Source organism: Lissotriton helveticus, chromosome 3_1, assembly GCF_964261635.1.
Source record: "Lissotriton helveticus chromosome 3_1, aLisHel1.1, whole genome shotgun sequence".
Taxonomy (NCBI): domain Eukaryota; kingdom Metazoa; phylum Chordata; class Amphibia; order Caudata; family Salamandridae; genus Lissotriton; species Lissotriton helveticus.
Window position 1 is genome coordinate 272,192,027 of NC_136061.1, and position 17,687 is coordinate 272,209,713.

The 17,687-nt window shown below is 49.5% G+C and overlaps 2 protein-coding genes across 7 annotated transcripts in view; one reads left to right on the forward strand and one right to left on the reverse strand.

The window, feature by feature from the left end:
• PIGW (phosphatidylinositol glycan anchor biosynthesis class W) overlaps positions 1-13,951 on the reverse strand; it is a 49,141-nt gene extending 35,190 nt beyond the window's left edge. Inside the window, exons 1-2 of one of the 3 annotated variants that reach the window (XM_078679793.1) lie at positions 13,861-13,948; positions 9,835-9,941 (exon numbers count right to left, since the gene is read on the reverse strand). The gene's annotated coding sequence lies outside the window, so the exon portion shown is untranslated. Of the gene's footprint in view, positions 1-9,834; positions 9,942-13,455; positions 13,755-13,860 lie in introns of those variants that run through there. The other 2 variants (XM_078679792.1, XM_078679794.1) reach the window with 2 other exon arrangements.
• Positions 13,952-14,043: 92 nt separating this feature from the next.
• MYO19 (myosin XIX) overlaps positions 14,044-17,687 on the forward strand; it is a 580,271-nt gene continuing 576,627 nt past the window's right edge. Inside the window, exon 1 of one of the 4 annotated variants that reach the window (XM_078679796.1) lies at positions 14,044-14,198. Coding sequence is in view for 1 of the 4 variants with exons in the window: in XM_078679795.1 (XP_078535921.1) it covers positions 14,502-14,564 (63 nt within the window). In the remaining 3 variants the exon portion in view is untranslated. Of the gene's footprint in view, positions 14,199-14,408; positions 14,565-17,687 lie in introns of those variants that run through there. The other 3 variants (XM_078679798.1, XM_078679795.1, XM_078679797.1) reach the window with 3 other exon arrangements.

Genomic DNA, 17,687 nt, shown 5'->3' on the forward strand with positions numbered 1-17,687 from the left:
TGCTGAGTGGTGCTGTGGTGCTGCTGAGCGATGTTGTGGTGGTGCTGTGGTGGTGTTGAGTGATAATGTGGTGGTGTTGAGTGATAATGTGGTGGTGCTGAGTGATAATGTGGTGGTGCTGAGTGATAATGTGGTGGTGCTGAGTGATGCTGTGGTGGTGCTGAGTGGTGCTGTGGTGGTGTTGAGTGATAATGTGGTGGTGCTGAGTGATAATGTGGTGGTGCTGAGTGGTGCTGTGGTGGTGCTGAGTGGTGCTATGGTGGTGTCGAGTGATGCTGTGGTGGTGTCGAGTGGTGCTGTGGTGGTGCCGAGTGATAATGTGGTGGTGCCGAGTGATAATGTGGTGGTGCTGAGTGATGCTGGGGTAGCGCTGAGTGGTGATGTGGTGATGCTGAGTGGTGCCGAGTGACGCTGGGGTGGCGCTGAGTGACGCTGGGGTGGCGCTGAGTGACGCTGGGGTGGCGCTGAGTGATGCTGTGGTGGTGCTGAGTGGTGCTGTTGAGTGGTGCTGTGGTGGTGCTGAGTGGTGCTGGGGTTGCGCTGAGTGATGCTGGTGTGGTGCTGTGGTGGTGCTGAGTGATGCTGTGATGGTGCTGAGTGATGCTGGGGTGGCGCTGAGTGATGCTGGGGTGGCGCTGAGTGATGCTGGGGTGGCGCTGAGTGATGCTGGGGTGGTGCTGGGGTGGTGCTGAGTGATGCTGTGGTGGTGCTGAGTGATGCTGTGGTGGTGCTGAGTGATGCTGTGGTGGTGCTGAGTGGTGCAGAGTAATAATGTGGTGGTGCTGAGTGATAATGTGTTGGTGCTAAGTGATGCTGGGGTAGCGCAGAGTGATGGTGTGGTGATGCTGAGTGGTGCTGTGGTGGTGCTGAGTGATGCTGCGGTAGTGCTGAGTGGTGCTGTGGTGGCGCTGAGTGGTGCTGTGGTGGTGCTGAGTGGTGCTGTGGTGGTGCTGAGTGATGCTTGGGTGGCGCTGAGTGATGCTTGGGTGGCGCTGAGTGATGCCGTGGTGGTGCTGAGTGGTGCTGTGGTGGTGCGGAGTGATGCCGGGGTGGCGCTGAGTGGTGCTGTGGTGGTGCTGAGTGGTGCTGTGGTGGTGCTGAGCGATGTTGTGGTGGTGCTGAGCGATGTTGTGGTGGTGCTGTGGTGGTGTTGAGTGATAATGTGGTGGTGCTGAGTGATAATGTGGTGGTGCTGAGTGATAATGTGGTGGTGCTGTGGTGGTGCTGAGTGATAATGTGGTGGTGCTGAGTGGTGCTGTGGTGGTGCTGTGGTGGTGTCGAGTGGTGCTGTGGTGGTGCCGAGTGGTGCTGTGGTGGTGCCGAGTGATAATGTGGTGGTGCTGAGTGATGCTGGGGTAGCGCTGAGTGGTGATGCTGAGTGGTGCTGAGTGACGCTGGGGTGGCGCTGAGTGACGCTGGGGTGGCGTTGAGTGACGCTGGGGTGGCGCTGAGTGACGCTGGGGTGGTGCTGAGTGGTGCTGTTGAGTGGTGCTGTGGTGGTGCTGAGTGGTGCTGGGGTTGCGCTGAGTGATGCTGGTGTGGTGCTGTGGTGGTGCTGAGTGTTGCTGTGGTGGTGCTGAGTGATGCTGTGATGGTGCTGAGTGATGCTGGGGTGGTGCTGAGTGATGCTGTGGTGGTGCTGAGTGATGCTGGGGTGGTACTGAGTGATGCTGGGGTGGCACAGTGATGCTGGGGTGGTGCTGGGGTGGTGGTGAGTGATGCTGTGGTGGTGCTGAGTGATGCTGTGGTGGTGCTGAGTGATGCTGTGGTGGTGCTGAGTGGTGCTGTGGTGGTGCTGAGTAATAATGTGGTGGTGCTGAGTGATAATGTGTTGGTGCTAAGTGATGCTGGGGTAGCGCAGAGTGATGGTGTGGTGATGCTGAGTGGTGCTGTGGTGGTGCTGAGTGATGCTGGGGTAGTGCTGAGTGGTGCTGTGGTGGCGCTGAGTGGTGCTGTGGTGGTGCTGAGTGGGGCTGTGGTGGTGCTGAGTGGTGCTGTGGTGGTGCTGAGTGATGCTTGGGTGGCGCTGAGTGATGCTTGGGTGGCGCTGAGTGATGCTGTGGTGGTGCTGAGTGGTGCTGTGGTGGTGCGGAGTGATGCCGGGGTGGCGCTGAGTGATGCTGTGGTGGTGCTGAGTGGTGCGGAGTGTTGCTGTGGTGGTGCTGAGTGATAATGTGGTGGTGCTGAGTGGTGCTGAGTGATAATGTGGTGCTGAGTGATAATGTGTTGATGCTAAGTGATGCTGGGGTAGCGCGGAGTGATGGTGTGGTGATGCTGAGTGGTGCTGTGGTGGTGCTGAGTGATGCTGGGGTAGTGCTGAGTGATGCTGTGGTGGCGCTGAGTGGTGCTGTGGTGGCGCTGAGTGGTGCTGTGGTGGTGCTGAGTGATGCTGGGGAGGCGCTGAGTGATGCTGGGGAGGCGCTGAGTGATGCTGGGGTGGTGCTGAGTGATGCTGGGGTGGCGCTGAGTGATGCTGTGGTGGTGCCGAGTGATGCAATGGTGGTGCTGAGCGATCCTGTGGTGGTGCGGAGCGATCCTGTGGTGGTGCGGAGCGATCCTGTGGTGGTGCGGAGCGATCCTGTGGTGGTGCGGAGCGATCCTGTGGTGGTGCGGAGTGATCCTGTGGTGGTGCGGAGTGATCCTGTGGTGGTCCTGAGTGACACTGTGGTGGTGCTGAGTGACACTGTGGTAGTGCTGACTGATCCTGTGCTGGCCGCGAGTGATGCTGTGGTGGCCCGGAGTGATGCTGTGGTAGTGCTGATTGATGCTGTGGTGGTGCCGAGTGATACTGCTGTGTCCCCGAGTGATACTGTGGTGGTACTGAGTGAGGCTGGGGTGGTGCTGAGTGATGCTGGGGTGGTGCTGAGTGATGCTGGGGTGGTGCTGAGTGATGCTGGGGTGGTGCTGAATTTGAAACGTTTAAGTTTTGACTTGCACCATATCATTTGACACATCTGGCTCTGATTCAAACAGCAAGTCACATCGAGCAGAAGTAAAATGTAGGAATCGGGCTGAAAGAATCACATTCTACATAAGTATGCCAAATGCCATCACGTCCTCTCCTACGGCCCAGTATATAGCTAAAATGGCACAAAGAGAGAACAAATCTAGGGCCAATTTGTAAAGTGGAGAGCAAAACAATGCCAGGTACCGCTTTATTCAAGGTGAAAAGTAAACCTCATATTTCACAAATGTTCTTATGTCTTAGCGCAGCCTAAAGGTGTGCCAAATTTGTGACTAATAGGTGACTGAGCAGATCTGCACACGTTTCGCTGCCTTGAAATACTCAGAGATGAGGAATGCAACTGTTGTCGAGAGTGACAGGCAACACCTCAACTTTCACAAGGACACGCCAAGAAGACCTTTAAGGACTGAAATCAAAACACCGCTGCCGATAACCTAACTGATAGGGCAAGATCCTGCGCCTACCGGTGCATACTTAGAGCTGCATGGCAGGCTTGAATGATTTGCCTAGTGCTGTGTAACGTGAAGACGTAAAGAGCAATGGTAAGAAAGGTAAGGATTCCCACAACAGAGCAGCATTGTTTTCAACTTGGGAAGGATGATGTGCGATTTCAAATACAACAGTGATCAAATATCGACACCGACTCCCCAAGGCGACCTCCTATAATGGTGTGAGAATTCTTTTGTCAAGAAATCAACTACTTGTGCTGTTCTCAGACAAAAAGATATATTTAAGGCTCCAATTGATATTAAAACGTTAGATTCGAACTAGATTTTTTTTTCTTTTTGAATAGTGGAGGACAAGTCAAATCTGAGGTCTTCTGCTTTTGAAGATGAAACACCAGGGGCGCTATAGAGGCCACAGCAGGATGGCCAAACTGTAGTGCAGCTCTGCCGGTTGGAGCCCACAATCTCTAAAATATCACCTCAATCGGCGTTATTAGGAAACAATTGCAATGGACAAGGACTGTAACTGGCCCCAGATGAGGAGTTGAAGATATTATGGGGCATTGAAACACCGAGCTATACTACGTGCAGAAACCAACACAAGAACATCGCCGAAAGAAATAATGAAAAGCGGCCGGGAAATGAGCATTCCTTTGTACTGTGAAGCAGGGGGCGGGGGAGCGGATCCCTTTGAAGTGAAGCTCGCGGCCGTGAAAGTGAAAGCAGGGATGTAATTAGGGAGGAGGAGAAGTGAGGCCGAGTGCGCAGTGCGCACGCTGGGGAAGCAACATATGCCTGTGGGAGGGAGGCTGATGGCTTTGATGTGGGCGCGCTTTCCGCACGAGTGCACCACACGAACTGTCCGAAATCCGCAATGGTATAAGACCTTGGTTTGCCCACTATACTCTCGTCTATTTATCCCTTGCGGGATATAATAGTCGAGACCTAAAAAGCACAAATGTTTTCGACCGTGAGAAAGTTTTCCCAGCCATGCCATTTGACCCACATGCCCAAGTCCCATGGTGATCCTTCCCCTCGTTCATTCAAAGAGAGTATCTTGAGTCAATTAGGTACAAAGAAAGAACAGTAGCAGAGTTAGGCTTTTTGCTTTGCACAAAACAATTACTTGAATCCTTAACAGTCACGTCCAATGTATGTGAATGCAGGACTACATTATAAGGAATGATTCCTGGCTAAACAGGTGATAGAGCGGGGATTAAAATAGCTGCACATACCCTACTAATCAATCTGTGTCGTTCTGGATAACTTGCAGACCTGAGATGTGGTTGTCTTGCAAACAGATGGACTTTGTAGAAGGAAGTCAGAAGTGGGGGGCTGCCCGGTAAACTAATTATTTGTGTTACCTGAAGATATTTACATTTATGGAGTTAGCAACATGACTCAAGGTGTTAATGTTCCTCCTGGCTATCAGCTGTAATCCTGAGCTTGCATTTAGTAAAGCAGACTCAGTCTTCCATCCTTCTGAGGTAGATAAAGTGACTACCACAAACTGAGTAACAGTAAATGGCAGAGGTGCGTGTGAAGCTCTACTCGGTGACTATATACGTATATGGAGAGCAGCGTATTCTATAATTATCCGTACACAATTGAGTTTCTGTAGCATACATCCTGAACTAAATCCTTCAATAAGCTTCAGACTTGACACTGAATTAAAATGAGGTACAGTGACATAAACTGATTTGCATAAGATCAAGCAGTTCAGTTAGGTGGAAAGCTGAGATCTTAACCCATATTTCCTTGTTACACTTTCATTTATACAGCTGACTGACTACCTCCTTCTCACTCCTTTATATCACCAAACTGCAGTGATTTCTGTTTAATTATTTAAAATGTTAAATTAGTACAATAGGTTCAATAAGGATGTGACAGATTATTTCAATCTGTGATACCTAGAGAAGGCTCACTAGCATGCATAAATGTTCAGGTTTACAGAGAAATGGAGCTTGATCTTTCAGCGGAACACATATGACACACAGTTTAATGCTGTTAAAGTGTATTTAATAAGTAGATAATTTACTGTATTTTTTCTCTGGCATCAGCACTGATGGCAGAAGGGCAGCCATGAACAATATGCTGCTGTATTCAAGTCTCAGCACCCACGTATTCCCTTTCTACATTAACTTTAGACTTCAGAGTGCAGTTGTGGGATTGAGAAGAGTATGGGATGCCCAGCACTACACTGATTTAAATGCATTTTAACATAGTTTAACATGACACTCCTTGAAAGAATTTAGTTTTTTCTTTTTAAATTCCTACAATGCCTTAATTTGATTTCAAGACTAGCACTTTGCCTGGCCCTGGTGTTCAGAAATGCTTGAGATGTACTAATGTTCATGAAACGTCTGCATTACACACAAAAACATTTTAAACTGTTTACAAAATACTGATAGCAAAATATTTTACTGATATCGATAAAGTAGCTGCATTTGATACTAAGAACATATGGAAATGGTCTCCCTGGAAGCACTTTTTCAAAGGTACAAGCTCCCACCCAAAGCACATTCAGGACATCTCCCTTACATGCGGCAAACAGTTTTAGCGTGATTTTAAAGAGGAACCACGCAAACTAATACATAGGGCCCATCGGCAATGCATTATTTCAGGTGCCATGATGCTGGAAAGATATGAAGGTGTACTTTGTCAGGCAGCAGGGTAATTATCTGAGAAGGGTATTTTACTGGCTGGTGTAAGTGCAGTGATAGTCTCTGTGATGAACAGCCGGTTCGATCCCTGGTGGCCCAGTGGTGGGTCTCCTTCACTGGTACCTGTTGTTTCTCTGTGCCTCTTCTCCCTAATTTCTGTCTTTCTTTTTGCTGTCTTGATTTCTATCTTTCTTTGCTTTTCCCACTGTTTTTATTTCCCTACTTGTATTGCCTTGTCTGTGCCGTTTTTTTACCCACTGTTGTATCCCATTATTCTGTATTGCCTTGTCTGTGCCGCTCATTCCCCTCGCCCCCATCCTGCGTCTGTTTCCCGCTGCTGCCTCCCCTGCGGCCCCGCCCCCGAGCCCCAATTTGCTCCCGCTCCCCCCTCCCAGCTGCTCCTCCCTCCCTCGACCCCTCATAATGCAGGCCGCTGCGTGGCCGCGCCGCTGGCGTGCCTAAGGCAAGCCCGTCTGCGCCTGGACCGCGCCCAGCGCAATAACCCCTGGCCCCTGCAGGAGACATACAACCAGGCTGAGCTACGACACCGCCACCCTCCACGCACTCAACACTGGCCGAGCATCCACCTGCTACCGAGCCACCCCAAAGCGCACCCACGGACCCTTCTCCTGCAGAACGTGCAACTTCACCTGCCTCCGCACCGCCACCTCGCCCCCTGGACCATGCAACAACAACCACCTCAAGTGCATCCTTCTCAACACCCGCTCCATCCACGAACACACCATCGAACTCTGGGACCTCCTCGACACAACTGCACCGGACGTCGCCTTCCTCACGTAAACCTGGATGAACGCCTCCTCAGCCCCCAACATCGCCATAGCCATCCCGGACGGCTACAAGATCACCCGGAAGGACCGTATCAACCAAACCGGAGGAGGAATCGCCATCATCCACAGGAACTCGATCAGCGTCACGACCAACACCGAGGACGCCCTCCCCTTTGCCGAACATCTACACTTCCAGATCCACACCGACCCTAAGACCACCTTCAGAGGAACCCTTGTCTACAGACCCCCGGGACCACGCACACAATTCAGAGAAGCCATCGCAGATTTCATCAGTGTGCATGCCCTCACCTCCGCAGACTACATTCTCCTGGGCGACCTGAACTTCCACCTGGAGACCAACAACGACAAGAACACCACCTCCCTACTTGAAAACCTCGTCAACCTAGGACTCAAGCAACTGGTGACCACCCCCACCCACCTTGCCAAACCCCATTTTCTCCACCAGCAACAACGTCTCCTTCAGCCACACCACCGGCCTACACTGGACAGACCACAGCTGCGTCCACTTCACCTTCCATAAGACCACATCCCACCACCGCCCACAACAGATCCCCCGCAGATGCTGGAGCAAAGTCACCACAGACCAGCTGACCACATCACTGAGCCAGAACCCACCAAACGACACAATTGACGCCAACGCCGCCGCACGCAACCTCACACAGTGGATTAGTGGCTGCGCCGACGCCCTGGCACCACTAAAAAACCCCTCCGGCAAGTCCAGCAACAAGAAAGCCACCTGTTCACCGATGACTTCAAGAACACAAAGAAATCATGCCGAACCCTCGAGAAGACCTGGCGCCACAACCAAACAACAGAGAACCTCACAGCTCTCAAGAACGCCACCCGCAAACACCACCAACTGATCCGCACCACCAAAAGGACCGCTTTCAAAGAACGCCTAGAGAACAACGCGCACAATAGCAAGGAGCTCTTCAGCATCGAGAAAGAACTCTCTAACCCCAGCGCCAACTCCAACGACATCCCACCCTCGCAAGACCTCTGCGACTCCATTGCCACCTACTTCCACCGCAAGATCGCCGACATACACGACAGCTTCGACGCCCAGACCCCGCTACCAGACACCGAGCCAACACCCCCCACCGACACCCTCAGCACCTGGACCCCCGTCAGCATCGAGGACACCACCCACGTCATGAACACCATCCACTCCGGCTCACCATCAGACGCCTGCCCTCACCACATACTCAACAAAGCAGACGTCGTCATCGCACCCCACCTCCCGAACGTCATGAACAACTCCTTCTTGTCTGCCACCTTCCCAGAGAGCTGGAAGCATGCCGAGATCAACGCCCAACTGAAGAAACCCACAGCGGACCCAAAGGATCTCAAGAACTTAGGGCCCATCTCACTTCTTCCCTTCCCAGCGAAGGTCATCGAGAAGACCGTCAACAACCAGCTGACCACATTCCTCGAGGCAAATGGCTCCCTCAACCCTTCCCAGTCCGGCTTCTGAGCCAACCACAGCACCGAGACCACCGTCATTGCAGCCACCGACGACATCAGGACCATGCTCGACAACGGCTAAACCGCCGCCCTTATCCTTCTAGACCTCTCTGCCGCCTTCGATACCGTCTGCCACCGAACTCCAAGATCCCGCCTCCACAAGGCAGGGATCCAAGGAAAGGCCCTGGAATGGTTCACCTCATTTCTCTCCGACAGAACCCAGAGAGTCCGCCTCCCTCCCTTCCAGTCCGCGGCAACCAAAATCATCTGCGGCGTACCCCAAGGCTCCTCTCACTCAGCCCGACCCTCTTCAATGTCTACATGAGCCCACTCACCGCCATCGTACGCACACACAACCTCAACATCATCACCTACGCCGACGACACCCAGCGGGTCCTCTCCTTCACCAAAGACCCAGCCACTGCCAGAATCAACCTCCAGAAAAGAATGAAAGACGTTGCGGAAATGGATGAAATACAGCCGCCTAAAGCTAAACTCAGACAAAACGGAGGTCCTCATCCTGGGAACATCACAATCTGCCTGGAACGACTCCTGGTGGCCCACCACGCTGGGCTCCCCAACGACACCCACGAACCACGCACGCAACCTAGGATTCATCTTGGACTCCTCGCTCACCATGTCCAAACAAGTCAACGCCATCTCGTCCTCATGCTTCAACACCCTGCGCATGCTTCGAAAGAACTTCAGGTGGATCCCCACCGAAACTAGAAGGACGGTCACCCAGGCCCTCGTCACCAGCCGGTTGGACTACGGAAACGCCCTATACGCATGAACCACAGCAAAACTTCAGAACAGACTCCAGCGCATACAGAACGCATCCGCACACCTCATCCTGGACAGCCACATAACCGCCCACCTGAGAGACCTGCACTGGCTCCCCGTCAACAAAAGAATCACGTTCAGGCTCCTCACCCACGCACACAAAGCACTCCACAACGCCGGACCCTAAAAACTCAACAGACGCCTCACGTTCTACACTCCAACCTGCCAGCTCCGCTCTGTCACCCTCGCCGCCATCCCACGGATCCGCACAACCACCACCGGAGGAAGATCGTTCTCCTACCTGGCTGCCAAGACATGGAACTCCCTCCCCGCCCACCTATGTCTGACCCAGGACCACATCACCTTCAGGAGACACCTCAAGACCTGGCTGTTCGAGCAGTAGCAGCACCGCCCCCAGCACCTTGAGACCCCCACTGGTGAGTAGCGCGCTCTATACATTTTTTGATTGATTGACTGATTGACCCAGCAGCGAGTACGTGATAGCATTCAAATAGCAAATGCTGCTACAGGATTGAGGGCCACAAACAGAGTTAAGCTGAGACTAAGCTTTGTGATAGAAGGCACAGTTGCTGGACAGAAATAGATTAGGCATACTATGTGCGAGGCCAAACAGAGGAAAGTCAAGAGGTGTTACTGGACAGGAAATCAGGACAACTGGCAGAGCCAAGAATGAGTTTACGCACTGTGAAATCAAGTGTTGGTGCAGACTTGAGGTACATCAGCTGAGCATTTTCTGTATGGAAGGTGTGTAGGACGAGGTGCACTGGTGGAGTTACACGTGGTCTTTGCGCTGTAATAAACGCAAGATAAATTATTAGAGGTGTGTGAATGAGTTAGTCTAAGCAGCGCTGAACATTTTTTGTTTTTTAACAACCTATAACTACGTTTTCTTTAATTTATTGTCCAATCTCTTGTGTCCAATGAATAGGGCTGGGTTAATGTGGGCTTAGATAGCTTGTTCAAGTACAAGATGTACAGCTGTGTGTCACAAATTTACCACATCAAGCCAACAACCTTTTAATTTATTTACTTTTTGGATTGCAAACCTGACCCCCAATAAAAGGATTTCAGAGAGTTTCACATAAAACGGAAATGCATTACGCTGGAACTGGTCATATACAGTATGGTCATGTAGTCAGAAATTATGTTCAGCATCAATATATGCATCAATATATGCAGGTAAGACAAAACTGATGTATGCATTTAAAAATAGGTAAGTCTCTAGATAAGGAGTAGTACCCTAAATTGCTTTGTTTATTTTTAAGAATCAACGCAAAACAGATATCCCAACAATCACAAATTCTTCTTTGCTTCATTTACATTTCAGACACAGTTCTGGTCTGCTTCCAGGAGGCTGAGCATCAACCCAGTTTGAAAATCACAATGGAACTTTTTTTGCCGCAAGAGCGATGTGCTGCTTAAATGAAACAGGTCTTCGATAAATTCTAACAAATAGGAGAACTACTGAAGCACTTTCCGTTTTTATGGGAGTTTGTGTGAGCAGGGTGGGAAATACGCACCCGCCTGTACTAATTTGTAATTACAACTACAGATCAAAGCCGACCTGGGCTGTGAAGGAAGGTCTCTTTACACCATGTGCTGCTTGAACGGTTGAGGGAGCGACACAAAGCAGACACTGATGTCTGGGGACGTGAGTTGGAGGTGTTATGGTGCTTATGGTCTTATTTGGTGCAGACATATGATACTGAAGTCTGTGTGGAGGGTGTATGCTAATTGGTACTGGCTGCGCTTTAGGGCAGTTAAAAGTATTTGACAAAGTGCTTAAATAGATCTTCTGAGATAGTAAAATCTATAAAAATGTAATTAAAATAAAATACAGTATATTTATATACCTCCTCCGAGAATTGAATACAAAGCATTGACCCTCGATGTAAAAGAGGGTAAAGAGATCCCCACCTAGTGGCTAAACTGTGAAATCAGGAAACCTGGCACAACCCCGTCTTCCGTGCATGACCAAATTGTGTGATCCACTTCTTCCACTGTGCCTCCTTTTCCTTTACCGTCACATTTGAGCCCACCTTGAAATACATATGTTTAGGATGCCCGCTGTACAAAAACCTTCCTTGACTAGTCTATAATTATGCTCCATCTGCATTACAAACATAATCTACATCTAGGGTGCACAAGACAACAGACTGGTCTTTTGGTTCACTACTGGCATTATAGGGTGGTAGGGGAGGTGCTTCAACGGCCATTGATAGCTATTCATTACATTGAATGCTGCATGTTATGTTGTGGCTTGTATGCTAGTTTGTGGTTAATTCTGTTCTTGGCAGTCACTGTGACCTGGGTTTATTCATGACAAAGAGGCCGTGTTAAATCAGCTTCAATATTTTGAGTGGTCTTGTATAAATAAAACACACTTCCACCTATGTACACAGTCACAGTGTAGCATACAATGCACTCAGCCAAACTGGGAGTTTGAAAAGCGGGCTGAGGTGTTGACAGACAGCCCACTCTTTATGCCCAGATGCTGGTGAGATAGTCCTTTCAAAGGCGATAGTGAATGAGGCAGCAACAAGAATTAACAACATGATCCTAAGGGATCAACGCCTATCTGGGCCCAGGTACTATGCTCACCACCTCATACTGCCCCCAGTTTAGCTTACACACCATCTCCCACTCCAACTGCTTACTCCTTTCCTAGTTCAGGAGCAGTCTGTAGGGCAAGGATTCCCACTACTGACACCCACCAGTATAGGATCCACCTTGAGTGAGACCATAAGCAAGCATGTGATCCTGGGGAAGAAGCAGATCTGGTAAGATGCACATGGATGTTCCTGCACCACCTGGCCTGGTGTGGTCTGTCCACTCAGCTAAAATGCACAGCCTGCCTGTTAAAATGAGGAGCACGTTAGATTATGTGTGCCTTAATTTGCTGATTCATAACTTTAGTCCAGAAAATAACAAAAGGACGTCATGCATGGCATTTACTACGCCCTTCCATTGCTACCATTGCATCAAAAAAATGTATGTAAGAAATATTTTCTCACCCTATACTTTTCCTGAGGCTCAATAAAACAGTACGAGTGATTTTACAAAATAAGCAAGCTTTCCCACATTTTCCTTCCTCATTCGTTATGAAGAGGCAGACAGAGCAGGCTGTTATTGCACAGGTGACTGCTCCTTATGCTGGTGTCACTGACCTCACGTAAATCAGCTCTTAACACGGACACACCACTAGCCCTCCCCAGTAAACCCCAGTCCACACTCAAGACGAACTGGCAACACATAGCAATGTATGTCATTTTGGACTACCCCATCTCCAGAGTTCCAAAAGGATAGTCACAGCCAGCTGCAGTCTAGTACTACTATATAACACTCTTACGTTGCCCCTACCCCACCAAACCTTAACTAGCACCCTTCCAGAAACCACTTCGGATTTCATTAAACAAAGCTCTAAGTTGCATTTGGTTCCTTAAGGGGCAGAACGGACCACTTTTGTTGGTAAAACTGTGTTAATTACATAACTGTTTGTTAAGACGAACTCTGAAAGCAGTATATTGATATACAAGGAATGCACTCAGGACTAGTTCAAGGATATTAAGCACTCCAGGCAAAATTGCATCTTGACGCTGGAGTGCTCCGTGCACCTTTTCCTCCCAGCACCTGGAAAGCCCATACGGCTGGCTTTCATGTCGTACACAACATTTGTGCATGCAACATGTGTAAACAACATCTGTAAGGATCAGTGTTCAGATGCTTTGTCACATGAAAGCGAGACCTACTGGCTTTGCCAGTGCTTGTTAGACTTTATGTGCTCTGCTGACCTTCGTTAAGTAACTGCTTTAGGCACAGGGGAGAAAAGCAGGGAAATCTTAAAGATTGTTGGGGCCCTGGGTGAAACGTATTTCGGGTGGGGGGCAGCCCTGTTCGGAGCAGCTTTGAACGTATGATCCAATCTCAGCTCTTGTGTGCCCTCTTTAGCCAGGTCACTGACAGTGCACAGGTACACTGGTCCAAATTCTAAATATGTTTACATCCAATATTGATTAGTGACATGTATTTTCAATATCGTAACAGCAGTAGCTCACTAATATTACAGTGAAAAATTAGGGCAGGACTCTGCAGAACTCTGTTTTTCCGGGGCCCCCTGAAAAACTGGGGCCATGGGCCTCAGCCCACTTTGCTCATGCCTTAAAACGGCTCTAGAGTGAAGGAGGACAGCAGTATCTGGGATCCCTTCTATTTTGTTTGGTGCGCCAGTCGCCGAAGGGCATAACCAGACATTTGGATCGTGCCTTGCCGACTTCTAACTAACATCATTTTCTTCTGCTTCTTACCGTGGCGGCTATTCTCATCCCCTATTTATTCTGAAGCGTTTTTGGTCCCTGAAGTTGTGGTTTAATACTTTCCCACTGCCGGGTGCTCCTGAATTGCGCCTGCATCCCATCTGTGTGCAGCGTTCCACATCCGCAACACCAGGCTGTGCAACCTCCAACCCCTGGCTGCACAGTCAGTGTTACCCTCCAACATCTGGCTGCAGAGACGTCTCTAGTTGTTACAGACCGTACATGAGAAAATTCCCTGGGCTGTGCCACTCCACTCGTCTCTTAATCCTGCAGGCTGGTGAGTTTTTCTCTTCTAATCTGCGCAGTGCTTCCCTCCTCGTCTTTGCGGCGTAATTCTCCCTCCCATCCACACCACCCCTGCAGCCATCATACCCAGTTTATCCTGAAATTTCTCACCATAATCTGTAACAGTTAACAGGTTCAGCCCATCCAAACCCAGCGTTGACTCAACATTTCCCAAACTCTCCCTTCCGGCACACACCCCACCATTCATCAGAAGGTACCAGCCAATCAGTGGAGAAACACTCTGGCAGGTAATCATAGACATAAACATAAACGAAGGACACGCTCGTTTGTGTCGTAGGGACTTGGCTGTAAGCACCGCAAAAAGTGCAGCCTCCTTAAATAGCATGCATGGTCGGAACAGATGGACATCGCGTGTTTCATAAAACCGATCTACAGTACAATTCGAGATTAAGGGTTGCAAGTGCGAGTTATTTCAGCAGTGTTTCGGAGTAAGTACGCATTTGATTTTAATTACTACTTACCCCATTGTCAGTTACTTCTTAATACATATTAATTATTTTGTTCATTTGCGACTTTGTCTCTGCCAGATTCCTCAGTATGCCTGGAACACTAGTTTATTTTGTTTTAAAGAACGCAATATACGTGGTGCCAAGATGGCGTCCTGAGCTGCGTTTCTTTTCATTATTTTTCTGTATCTATTTCTGTATATGGCAGATGCCAGCGGCGGGTTGAAGTTTAAACGGTTTGTCCTCGTCCTTGGCACGGGAGAAGGCAACATGGCATAGTAGGCCATGGAGGAGCGGCCCGGGATAGTATTGAGAAACGGACGGCGTGCTCACCCAGTTGAGCCACAGGTAAAGGAGACTCTCTCGTGATTTTTGTGACGCGGCAGAGCACGCTCGGTGCCGTTAGTCTTACTTTCTCCGTGTTTCAGCTGCCGGTTCCATGTCTGCAGCATATTATTCATAACAGCATGCCCCTTCCACAGAGCAGCATTCCTTATTTCTACACTCTACTTTATTTGCAGGGTGTCTTTCAAACATACTTATGAGAGAACACTCATTTTCTCCCGAAAACTTACCTCGCTCACCTTTCAGTATTTTTTTATTTTATTTAAATTGGTTCAGTGGATCGCCCTCCTGGGAGCCTCAAAATATTGAGTTATGTGTCCCCCTATGATTTGTCTCGCGATTCCCGGTCCTAACTGTCACTTGTTACCAGCGTTTGAAGTGCTGGGACTGTGATTCTGAGTACTATGGAGGTGGGTTGGAAAAACTTGATTCCTCCTCGATAAATAGGAGGTCAAGGCTAGGAGGTCAACGCGTGGCACCTAAAAGAACTCCCACATCCAAATTGCAAATGTTATTTATTTAAAAAAAAAACTCTTCCACAAACAAATCTGCAACAAGCAGAAACGTGACAGTAAATCTTACTTAGTTTGTTGCGGAGGTTGCATTTTAAAATATCTTATAGGGTTATTGCACTTATTGCCGAGAGTTTGTGTGCCTAGTAGATCTCAGGTGATATTAATAATGGTAAGATAACTCTGATGGTTAATGTTCTTGCAGGAGAGATCTGTGTTTTGTCAGTCAAAGTTGTGACTCAGAGTAGCATAGAGGGTTAATGTGCCTCATGCACTTCACATAATGTAACATGGCAGATTTTTATTTTATGTAGACAGGTAAGCAGGTTAATGCTTTTGACACCGAGATCGTTTTATTATTTTCAGAACGTAGATTGGAATCCTTCTAATACAGCACATCCAGCTAGAGCCGGCATGAAGAGGTCGTAAAGTTTATTGATGTTCAATTATTTAAAATCATTACATCTCAGTTGAAACAAGCATTTACAATGCAATGGTTTCGCCTTTGGAAAAGTTAGAGCTATTGGCATTGTAAATGACAAAATGTGTATTTATGTGTTGGTTTTGAAAACAGATAAATAAATGGCATTGTCATTTACATTGCCATTAGCTTAATCTCTGCAGTGGGAGGGAGGGAGACACAGAGGGAGGGAGGGAAACAGAGAGTGGCTGACAGGGAGGGAGACACAGAGGGAGAGTGGGAGACAAGGAGGGAGACACAGATGGAAAGTGGGAGACAGGGAGGGAGACACAGAGGGAGGGACGGAGACACAGAGGGAGGGAGACACAGAGGGAGGGACGGAGACACAGAGGGAGGGAGACACAGAGGGAGGGAGACACAGAGGGAGGGAGACACAGAGGGAGGGAGACACAGAGGGAGGGAGACAGAGGGAGGGAGGGAAACAGAGTGGCTGACAGGGAGGGAGACACAGAGGGAGAGTGGGAGACAAGGAGGGAGACAGGGAGTGAGACACAGAGGGAAAGTGGGAGACAGGGAGGGAGACACAGAGGGAGGGACGGAGACACAGAGGGAGGGAGACACAGAGGGAGGGAGACACAGAGGGAGGCAGGGAGACACAGAGGCAGGGAGACACAGTGGGAGGGAGACACAGTGGGAGGGAGACACAGTGGGAGGGAGACACAGTGGGAGGGAGACGCAGTGGGAGGGAGACGCAGTGGGAGGGAGACGCAGTGGGAGGGAGACGCAGTGGGAGGGAGACGCAGTGGGAGGGAGACGCAGTGGGAGGGAGACGCAGTGGGAGGGAGACGCAGTGGGAGGGAGACGCAGTGGGAGGGAGACACAGAGGGAGGGAGACGCAGTGGGAGGGAGACGCAGTGGGAGGGAGACGCAGTGGGAGGGAGACGCAGTGGGAGGGAGACGCAGTGGGAGGGAGACGCAGAGGGAGGGAGATGCAGAGGGTGGGAGATGCAGAGGGAGGGAGGGAGATGGAGGGAGAGAGAGGGAAGGAGACGGAGAGAGGGAGGGAGACAGAGGGAGAGAGAGAGTAAGATGTGTGTATGCTGGGTCTGGTGGCTCAGTGGACGAAGGTGTCTGCTGCAGGGACCTGTGTTTAACCTCATGGTCAAAATTTGTTTTTGCTTTTGCCCCGCCCCCTCTGACCCCGCCCCCACCGGTGCGGCCCTCGGCCGCAAACCACACTGTAAATTTGGCACCCCGAGAGCAAGTTTGTGAGTACCCATGGCCTAGAGGGTGTTTTTTTTTCCCTTGGGCCCTCTAGCTACTGCAGGAGTGAAGGTCCAGTGCTTGATTGGCTGGCCAGAACAGGAGAGAAAATATCCCAGAATGGACAGCCTAGTGAAGCAACCAGCTAAGTATAATAAGAAATACTATCAATGGAACTGGTAAGCTACTAAAAGCATAACTGAAAACCATAACTCACACCTCTTCATTCATCATTCTGCTAAGTGCTCTGTCCTATGACATAACCGCTCCTCAATGGTCATCATCCATGACACGGAAACACTTCACTCATAGAATCAAGGCAAAGAAAACACACTTCCACACACACCCTACACAGTGCTACCCATGTAGGCAAGTGCTTCAGCGTCCCACATAGGGGCAGTAAGCGCTATATAAATGTTGCGATACAATACAATATATTGAATTTGCGTGGAGGATGAATCTTAACCACAAAATCCTTGATAGGGTTATTTATTACAGTAATCAATCACATAGCTAGGAGTGGCATAAAATCCACGTTGCTATCCAAATGTATTGTATCATTGGTGGAGTCACTCACTGAAAAAAGTATGGTTCAACCCGAGACCGCGCAAGATTCTTACTGCAGCCAATGCATTATACACTTGGAGTTAAAGCGGGTAAGCCCCTAAAAGTACACAATGCATTTAACTGGTTACTGTACAGACCGCCTTTGACTTCCAAAATGAATTGCAAAATGGGCTGTCTCAAGTATTTTTAGATAATCAAACAGCGAAAGTTAATAGTAATAAGGAAAATGGCTCTCGATACGTTTATGTACATTATAACGAGCCAGCTTCAGGAACTCATACTCTAGCAAGCGTATCTTCGTAAGGGGGGCTGGAAGCTGCCTTAGCTGGAGAACAGTCCAGGCGCCTGCCTGCCTGCCTGACC